This window comes from Gekko japonicus, unplaced genomic scaffold (assembly GCF_001447785.1).
Source record: "Gekko japonicus isolate JY-2015 unplaced genomic scaffold, Gekko_japonicus_V1.1 scaffold71, whole genome shotgun sequence".
Classification (NCBI taxonomy): Eukaryota; Metazoa; Chordata; class Lepidosauria; order Squamata; family Gekkonidae; genus Gekko; species Gekko japonicus.
This window is the reverse complement of record NW_015164667.1, coordinates 475,313-485,934: the sequence shown is the minus strand read 5'-3', so window position 1 is coordinate 485,934 and position 10,622 is coordinate 475,313. Positions and strand designations below refer to the sequence as shown.

The window sequence follows — 10,622 nt, the reverse complement described above, 5'->3', positions numbered from 1 at the left end:
AGTGCGCGGACTCTAATCTGGGAGAACCGGGTTTGATTCCCCACTCCTCCACTCGCACCTGCTGATGTGACCTTGGGTCAGTCACAAGGTCTGGCACAGCTGTCCTTGAAAAAGAGCAGTTTGTGTCAGAGTTCTCTCAGCCCCACCCACCTTACAGGGTGTCTGTTGTGGGGAGGGGAAGGGAAAGGAGTTTGTAAGCCACTCTAAGACTCCAAGTGAAGGGCGGGGTATAAATCCAATCTCTTCTTCTTCTCTTTATCTTGGAGAAACGACGGCTGAGGAGTGAAATGATCAAGGTTTATAAGATTATGCATGGGATAGAGCAGGTCGAGAAAGAAGTACTTTTCTCCCTTTCTTACAATACAAGAACTCATGGGCACTCAATGAAATTGCTAAGCAGTTGGGTTAGAACAGATAAAAGGAAGTACTTTTTCACCCAAAGAGTGATTAACACATGGAATTCACTACCACAGGAGGCAGTGGTAGCTACGAGCATGGACAGCTTCAAGAGGGAACTGGATAAACATATGGAGCAGAGGTCCATCAGTGGCTATTAGCCACAAGGTATAGATAGGAACTCACAGGCTGGGGCAGGTGATGCACTGTATTCTTGGTGCTTGGTGCTTCTAGTGTCCTGGCCCCACTGATGGACCTCCTGATGGCACCTGGTATTTTTGACCACTGTGTGACAGTGTTGGACTAGATGGGCCATTGGCCTGATCCAACATTGGCGTCTCTTATGTTCTCTTATATTCTCATGTTCTGACTTTCTTTTTATGATGAAAAACTTGTAGGGATTGACTTGCAGAAATGAAAACCTAGGTTTGGTTCTCATAGCTTGAGCATTCTGGAGAAGAACAAACAGGTGTTATTTGATACAAACGATGTTCCTGGTAGGCTTACATATCCTATTTACTCAAAAGGTGACAACCCTGAATGTAAGATTTACCCCCCCCCCAAAAAAAATAAATTATACACAAAAATGTAGTATTTGACATAACTGTAGCTTGTATATGAATGTAAGGAAATCCCCCCCCCCTCCTTTAGTGGCATACCTGGAAAAAACGTAGTCTTGCATTTGCCCTGCCCTGGCTCCGTAACCCTTGCAGAGCGTAAATACAGTGTGTTTCCCTGCCCTGGCTCCGTAACCCTTGCAGAAAAGCAGAGAGAAACCTTCCAGCCAGATGCTGCTCCTAGAAGTAGAATGTTGCAATAACTGTCAGAAGTCTGTCCCTCGACAGACAGTGTGGCTCTACCAAACAATGGCTCTTTATGAAACAGATACAGTCACTGAGACACAGTAATGTTCTTTTGATGTGTTGAAGTTCTGTACAGCTGTTTCCCTGGTTTCTTTATTAGTTCGTAAGCACCAGGGTAACTCCTATATAGGACCATTCAGGTGTTTGAAAAACAGCATGCTAAAATGTATCAGTAGAACATAAGGCTTCAGAGGTAGTGGTCTACGAGTAAGACTTATTAGACAATTTCACACTGTAGTTTTTAGCCCTTCTCTGCAGTTAATATACATTTGACCTATGGACTCAGTCAGTTTTTCAACCCTTTTGGAGAATTTTCAGTCTCCCAGTGCCTCTGTTGCACATAACTTCTTCTCCATCCAAGAGATATTTTTCTGCAGTTTTTATTAAAAGATATGTATTGTTAAAGCAGATGTGTAAAAGCCACCCTATGTCTGCTTGCTCAGGCATTGCTGCTATCTCCCTCCCCTTTATTAAATGTCTAAATGTTTTGGCTTGGATCCAGAGAACAGCAAATCTAGGTCTTTACTAATTCTGATTGCACCCCCCTCTCCACTTCAAAAAGCCACTGGGGAGGTCATGGAACCCTAAGGAGTGGCATGAGTTCTAGCTTGTGTGTGCACGTTGCAGTAGAAAAGAAGAATGGGCAGACATATCACATTCTCTTGTCCAGTTTACTCAAGAAACTATGCAAGAAGCACAGTGATTTCCACCAATTCCTCTGCAGTGCCATGTTTTTCCTGTTCTCTGCCTCTCAGAAATGGCTTTGGGGGATCAGGGTAGGCCAGTGCAGAGGACTGCAGTGGGAAAAAGGAGGAGGGGGGGAACTGTTTCCTGAATGAATTCCAGTTTATAGTTCTCAGGATCAAAGCCTCTGGTTTTACCATACAGTTGAGGGCAGAGGTTAAATGCATGCCTCTTCTTTACACCCCTCTCCCCACAAGTAATAGAGGAAGGGGAGAGGGCACAGTAGTATATTTATATTTTCTTCATTTATAGTCTGCCTTTCTCATTAAGACTCTGATGAGCCTCTGCTAGAGATTTGCAAATACACGTTTCTATTGCCATAGTCTGTATAAGCTGTTGTACTCTTTCAGCATGTTTTCTGTTTCTTTCAGGTTTGCCTATTTAGATTTAAACTGTATAACTCATAGATGTTAAACCGTTGTTCCTTTGCATATTCTTTCCTGATCTTAATCAGTCCCTCTGGCAGTTCTGGCTTCTGTGGTAGAGAGAGCACACCGTTTCCTGCATGCTTTCACTTCTAGAGCAAACAGAAACCAGTTTTCATCATTGGGGAAAGGGTTCAAATTTCCCCCTTTCTCCTCAGTACAACTGCCCCGATCCAGTTAGGTCCAAATTAAAAAAATGTGGGACATGCAGTCACATATCTCCAATGTTGATCTAGTTTGGCCCCCTTGGGTATTTATAATATTTGTATCCTCTTTCTTCTGATCAATTTAATTCAAAATAGCTTACTTCAAACCTGAAAACAAATACCAAACTTGCATCAACAGAAATTAAAAATACTAAAACAGTACATAAAAGCAAGAGATGCTGTACTGCAATAATCCAGTCTGGGAATGATGAATCGATGAGAGAACAAATTTTGGGAAATATTAAGCAGTCAGTCAGTTAGCCTTTATTGGCATAAAACAATACCTTAAAAGAGGATTACTATAAAAATATATAAAACCATACATATAAAACCAAGTATTTTGCAAACTACATAATATTGCATAATGTTACATAAAACAATTTGTTACAAACTGTTGCTCATTTTGATAGTTTTTCCTGATGTAGCTTTATAGCTGATTGAAATATTAAGTAATTAATAATGGCAAATCTTCCCAAAGAATTGAAAAGAAAGATCAAATATAAGATCAAATAAATAATTATAAGAGCTTTGAATTCTGCTTAACACTGTTCAAAGAATAAAAGACAACTCTGCAACAGAATGATTTGTCCTTGAGAGAAAGAAATAGTGAAAACCACCAAGCAATAAGTTGAGTTACAGATGGTTAAGGATGATGCAGTGCATTTGTTTTGCTCATAAAGTTTTATGGATAATTCAAAATAAAATGTTAAATTTGAAATGGCAGAATAAATGAGAAAAATGCTTGGATACATCCCAGGTGCTTGTATCCTGCACGCAAGATAATCCACAATAAATTGAAGATCTGGAGCCACAGTATCAATTGCTACTTAAGTTTTCTGAAAGGAAATTCACAAAAAAGCAGGAGCTGGGACGGGAAAAACACAGAAAGCATAGTGGGCTCCTATAGGAGAAAGCATTTCCTAAAGACTGCAGCCCAACCCCTGAGTTTTGGTGCTTCACCGGCTGTAGAACTGCCGTTTTTGATGCTTTTTCAAAGGACCTGTTGAGGCTCATATGCATACAGCAAGGGTGCTGTGTCTGATGCTTATTTTTTGCACCCACTCTGAGTAGCAGGACAGCAAAATAAGGTTACTGAGTGGTGAATAGGATTTAACTGGCAGGTTCAGAGAATGGAATCAGCTGCCTAGGAAGGTGGTGAGCTCCCTCTCACTGACAGTCTTCAAGTAGTAGCTGGACAAACACTTGTCAGGGATGCTCTAGGTTGATCCTGTATTGAGCAGGGGGTTGGACTAGATGGTTTGTTTGGCTCCTTCCAACTCAGTGGTTCTGTGATTCTATGATGTGTTTCTCTTCCTGTCATGTGACCCTGTTACCAATTGTGTGCTTGCATCTCAGTGACTCCCTGCTGCTACTTGGGAGTTAAAGGTGAGTCCTAGGTCTGGAAAGGTTAAAGACGAGTGACCAGGGGTACACTGGGGCCAAATTGTTACATATATTTTAATGTGAGGGATCACAGCTCAGTATGAGAATGCCTAGGTTGCATAGATAAGACTTCAGTATGAGAATGCCTAGTTTGCGCAGATAAGGCTCCAGGTTCATTCCTAGCATTTGCATTTACAAACGTCTTTTCACAAGGCTTTCGAGTGCTGCTGCCAGCCATTGTAATTGACTAATGGTGTAATTTGAGTCTTCTCTCTAAACAAGATACTGGAGTTCATTTTAAACTTTCTGCAATATTATGTAACAAACTTTCAGCCCATGTGTACATGATATTCCCGTGGCTGCTAAATATATTCTTCAGTGAACAAATTCACTTTTTGCATTTAGTGAACAAGGCTTCTTTTGCCATTGATTAATTCCAGTTCTTTTTCCTATCATTGATTCCCAAAACACACATGAAGCGGAGTTGTTTGTTACTGAGGCTTTCTGTTTTCAAAATGCAGCTACAGGGAAGTGGTATGTGTGTGTGTATTGGGGTTTTAAGGCTTTTGTTCCATTTGCTATGTAAAAGACAACTGGACTCTGGCGTGTGACTTCTGGTCTTCCTTTTGTGTTAAAGGGCTAGCAAAGCATTAATATTTCGAGTTGCCCTTATGGCAGCAGTGTAGGAGAGAAAGAAGCACATGCAGTATAAAATGGTGAAGCCCATCTCCATCAAACAGTGCACAGGTCAGTGGCAGGAATAACCCAGCTGCTTCTACAGGTCATGGTGTTGTCCATTGAGCTGCTGAGCAACTGCTGTTTGTATTAGATAAGCAGGAGAATAGCGGTTTCCAAGTTTGGGTTAAAACACAAGATCCTGTACAACCTACTGGCTTGTGCAAAACCCACAAGAAAGTTTGTGGCACATAGAAAAGAGGGAAAAAATAAGCTCTAAGCAAAAAGCACAAAGTTTGAACCTTTACTGTTTGAACCTTCACTGCTGCAGTATATGTTTATGGTGCTCTTGCACATAGAATTGTAAGAGGTCTTATTTTTTTTCTGGTATCAGAAGGTACTTGTGATACCCTTCATGAAGAGGCCAAAGAAGGAGCTCATGAGTGTATATGACAGCATCTTAAGCTGAACATTTTGAAAAATCTGAATAATTTTTAATTTTCCTTTCTGTTCTGCTTTGAAAGGTTAATGAAAGGTTAACATACTTTTAAAAATTGTTAAATACTATACAAATATGGTATTTAAATCTAAGAAATTAAATTAGCTGACTTGGGAAGGGCTTTTCTGTATAATTCCCAAGATTTAGACAGTAATACATGGCTTCACTATTACTTTTCTCTTGTTCTAAATTCTCTGGCAGATTAACAGGGTAGAGGTTTCCTCTCTGAGACCAATCTTTTCTTTGTTCTACTGATAAATTGTTTATATACTAGTTTGGCCATTCCTGCGTATTTAGCTGGTCTTATATAGTGTCATAAATGCATGTGTAGGTCATAAAATTGATAAATCATTGACATTGTTTATTTAATGTTTAAAGTGCATTTTTCAATTCTTTTTCCTTGCAGTGCCACATGATTCAAATGCTTTTGATTTTATGTTTAGGTTTCTGCCACATTTGCAGCAAGTTTGGTCACAAGTCCTGCCATAGGAGCACACCTGTCTGCTATATATGGAGATAGTCTGGTTGTGCTAGTGGCTACAATAGTGGCTATTATAGATATCTGCTTCATCCTGCTGGCTGTACCAGAATCCCTGCCTGAAAAAATGAGACCACTTTCATGGGGAGCACTTATATCATGGGAACAAGCAGACCCTTTTGCAGTAAGTTACTGTTTATGTTTATTATCATTAAAGAAAATACTTTTTGTTCTTCATAGGCTATGCATATGTATTTATCGATCCAAGGAACTCAGAACAGCATACATTGTTCTCCCTTTCTGTTTTTTTCCCTTGTAGCAACCCTGTGGTATAGGTTAGGCTGAGAGGTGAATGAGGTTCAAGCTGAGTTGCAGTTAGAACTTTGGTCTTCTAGGTCTTAGTCTAGCACTTTTAAAAAAAGAGTTTTATTAATTTTCCAAAAAGACAAAAAGAAAAGAAAAACAAAACAAAAACTACACAGAGGAAAGACTAGCATATAACAAACATGGAGCATATACTCATTATATCAGTTTACATTTTACATATAGGAATCATACCTTTCTGCACCTGTACCAGTTTTCTGAAAAGGGTAAATTAGCAGTTGTTGTAGTTCTTTGCAGATACTTCTCGACCCATTTACATAGTCTTAACCAGTTTTTCTCAAAAAAAAATTAATCCTCTTTCTTGTCCTGAAGTTGTAAAGTTAATTTGTCCATTTCCACCACTTCAAATAATTTGTAAATAATTTCTTCTTTTGATGGGACTTCTTCTTTCTTCCAATACTTTGCATATAAAATCCTAGCCGTGGTTATAACATGTATATTCATATAAACATCTGGTTTTTTAAAGCATTCTGGAATGATATTCAATAAAAACAATTCTGGTACAAATGATATAGTTTGTTTCTAACATTTTTTGTAATAACTCATGTATCCAAATCCAGTATTTTTTGTTATCTTACAAGACCACCACATATTATAAAAAGAACCAACATTTTGCTTACATTTCCAACATATATTTGACATGTTAGGATACATTTTTGCTAGATTTTCTGGTGTTATGTGCCATTTATAAAACATATTATATAATTTCTTTATAGGAAATAGCTTTTGTATATTTAATATTAGTTTTCCACACCTTAGCCCATTGATCTAGTTCTATGTTATGTCCCAAGTTTTGTGCCCAGTTGCACCCTTACCCACCAATTCAGGCAGATACCCTATCTTTGGAGAGTGTCTTGCGAGTTTACGTTATTTTTCTTATCCAGGAGATCTTCATATCTCCATAGTTGGTCTTTGGTAAATAAAATGGGATTAATAAAAGCTTCTAATGGAAAGACCCATTTTGGTATTTTTGTATAAAACAGTTTCTTGGCCTCTTCCCAAGTCTACAGTAATGCTGCTCTTATCATATGCTGTTTGAAGTATTTATGAATATTACTTTTCTCATACCATACAAAAGCGTGCCAACCTAGTTTCAAATCATAACCTTCTAGTTTTAAAAGTCTCGAATTTTCCAGCGTAATCCATTCTTTCATCCACGTCATGCCGGCTGCTTTATAATAAAGATGCCAATCAGGTACTGTAAATCCTCCTCTTTTCTGTCCTGTAATACTTTCATTTATATTCTGGGTCTTTAGTCTTGCCAAATAAATTGTTGTATCAGTTTTTCCACTTGTTTGAAATATTGTTTGAAATAAAGTCTAAATAAAACGTTCACCTTAACAGTAGCTATTCTTCCCATAAAGGATAGCTGTATATGTTTCCACTTTTCCAAATCTTTTTTAATTGTGTCCAAGAGCTTCATGTAATTATTTTTAACAATGAACTGCACCTGTTAGTAAGTGTTATTCCCAGATATTTTACTTTCTTTTGGACTTCAATACCAGATCTTTCTAGTAATTGTTGTATCTGTTCTTTAGTACAGTTTTTTGTTATTTTTGTTTTCTTCAAATTTTTATTATTTTAAACAAATAAACAAACAAACACATGAGAGTAATAATAACATCATTATATCTCTTAAACTACCTCATACATATATATCTAAATACCAGTCTTTCAACCTTATAGCCAACTAATAACTTTACAAGCCAATATTAAACACTACCTATTTTTTATGTTTAAGCGCTGTCAAAACATTTTATTACCATTTTCTATAAATCAAGATTTAAGTATATCTTAAATTTTCATAAATACATAGAACTATAATTTTTGCAACCCTATAGATTCACATACCATGTTTCTTCTATTTAAACATTGTCTAAGTATTCTACCATTATCTTCTATAAATAAATCTAAATATTAATTAAATTTATACAGTTCCCCAGATACATAGTCAAATTCTTTTCTTATTCTGTTTATTCTGATTGTTTTGATGTCTCCAAATAAATTCTCTAGTTTACCTCATGTTTCAATCTAAATTCTCTATATCAACCTTTTTTACACTTTTTAGAATAATCTTCCCTTTAATACAATTTTTTTAAACATACATGTATTTCCTAAACAATCTTCCCCCTTTACATATGCTCAAGTGATCCTTAAACCAATCCTTAATATCTTTTTAAATTTACAATTTATGCAATCCTCTGTAATAGGCCTTAGCTATTAGTTACAATTTTTAAATATACTTCTCTAGCCAATCTTATTCAAATAAACGTTCATAAGTGTTCTCTAAACCAATATTTTTATACAATTTGTTTTCTTACAATTTATAATATCACCTATTATAAGACTTTCTAAGCGATTCAAAATTAATCTTCCCTTAAACATTTTAATATGGGCTGTATTTTTGTAAATGTATAAAGAAAAGAAACTCAATTATAACCAGTGTTAATCAGTTACACATGTATAAGAATTTCCTAAACTGATTTTATCATTTGCAATTCTATGAACACATGTATGAAAAAAGGAGTTAGATATTCCCCAGCCCAACTTAGTCAGTTACACATAAACAAAGGTTCCCTAGACCAGTTTTATTTATAAAGCTTAATTATTTTCTTCTTTTTGTGGTTCCTTCTTTTCAATAGAGTCTTGGTTCTATGTCTCTTTCTCTTGTAGGTAGACTTCTTTTAAGACTCACCATCTGTATTCAATTTTTAATGTAGTAAAGGGCTCCATAAATTCTGTTTTATCTTCTCTCTGGAATATTTTTCACTTTATAGCTTTGAACATTTCAGAGTTTGACAGTCTTTTAATAGATCTGTTATTCTCACTGTAGATTAGGTCAGCTTGATTGTTGTTTTACATCTTGCACAGTTTGGTGCTGAGATTCCTTTTCTCTATAGTTTAGATCAAGTTGATTGTAGTGCTGTTCTGCATCTTGTACAATTTGGTGCTCAAATTCCTTTTCTCTATATGCTGGGACAGCTTGATTGTAGTGTTCTGTATATTGCACAGTTTGGTGCTGGGTGTCTAATATTGGTTCCAAAGCCTTTTTAACTGCCAGATTGACTGTATCAGCAATTATAAACTGAAGCTCCTCCCAGGACAACTGCAACAGGTTAGTCTCTGCAAGGCTATCTAAACATCCATCACCTGGCATTTTTTCTGTGTAACCTGATCACCCATTTTAATGGAATAGCAGAAGACCCAGATCAGCCCACCCAAACCCCAAGTTTCTGCAATTTTTTTGTCAATAGTCTCTTCAGAGCTGACCGCATTTACCAGCTAGTTGCTCTCATGGAGATATTAGCAATCAAGAATCCTTCAACATGAGTCAAGGGCTTTGCAGCTCATCAGCAGACTCTAGACATAACAGGCTCTTCCGTTCTCAGCAGTGAAGCATGACGTTATAAAAAGTCACCACAAAGTAACTAATTCCACTCTAAATATCTCTCTTTGTTTCTTTCTTTTTTCAAAGAAAGCTTTGTAATCCTTTTTATAGAAGCTCAAACAACTGTCCCTCTTTGCCCCAGGACGTGTTAGCTTAGCTTTCTTTTTGTAATTGTCTCAGCCGCTCCGTGGAGGAAGGAAGGAGGATTCCACCCCTCTTTCCTTGTCTTTTTTCCACTTTAAAGGGGCTTAACCAAAAAATTGTCAGTTTCTTCAGTGTTGCTCTTACAGGTACTTATGGTGCATATCTTCATCTGTGTTATGGATGAGGCTCAAAATAACTCTCTTAATTTGGGGCGTTCACAGCTGGTGCAGTTATGGCTGCCATAACTGCTCTGCTTCATTCCTTGTTTCTGGGACGATCCAGCGCTTTCACCTGCTTGCTGCCACAAGCGGGGGCCCTGAATCAAGTCCCCTGCACCAGACCTCCCTCCAGGAGGTCCAATGGAGTTTGGGATCCCCTGAATACTCCCCTAAAAAGAACGAAGAGGTGGCTGTAGCCAGGAGTGATTCCCGGTGCCAAGCGTGTCACTGTGCCACAGGCCCGGCCTCTGAGTGTGTTTGGAATTTTTAAAGTGGTTTCATCTTGGTGAAGGTGTTTAACAAATGTAACATGTACTTGCTTTGAACCTTTTAATTTATGTCAAGGAAGATCTAATAGTTAAATATATTAATGGGTTAGAAGACTTTTTAGTTTTGCTTATTTTTCATATCTCCCTTATAAATAAAAGCCGAATGGTAGTGGCACTTCTCTAGAACATTCCACACGCTCCAAAATCAGTTCGCTTTCTGATCTGTCTATCAGAGGGTCTCCCTATTCAGTGGCTGCTTTGCCTTAGTCCTGCCTCCAACATTCTAAACATTTTGATGTTCCTCTTCCCCCCCCCCCGATCAGAACACAGAGGCCGTTTGCATATACAACTTGATTGGCTTTTGCCTCTAACATTCTAAACACTTTGCTGTTCTGAGGTAAAATCGGTCCAATCTCCAGGTGAGGGCTGGAGATCACTCAGAATTACAACTGCTTTCCAGATGGCAGAGATCAGTTCCCCTGGAGAAAATGGTGGGCTCTGTATGACAGCCAATGTGACGTAGCAGTCAGGGCTTCAGAGCACGGGAGAG

General features: G+C 37.7%; 1 protein-coding gene across 1 annotated transcript in view; it reads left to right on the top strand.

Annotated features, from left to right (window-relative positions):
• The window catches only part of LOC107108629 (hippocampus abundant transcript-like protein 1), a 56,347-nt gene that overhangs the window by 33,724 nt on the left and 12,001 nt on the right, over positions 1–10,622 (top strand). Inside the window, exon 6 of the mRNA XM_015409099.1 lies at positions 5,635–5,853. Within this exon, the coding sequence (XP_015264585.1) occupies positions 5,635–5,853 (219 nt within the window). The remainder of the gene's footprint in view (positions 1–5,634; positions 5,854–10,622) is intronic.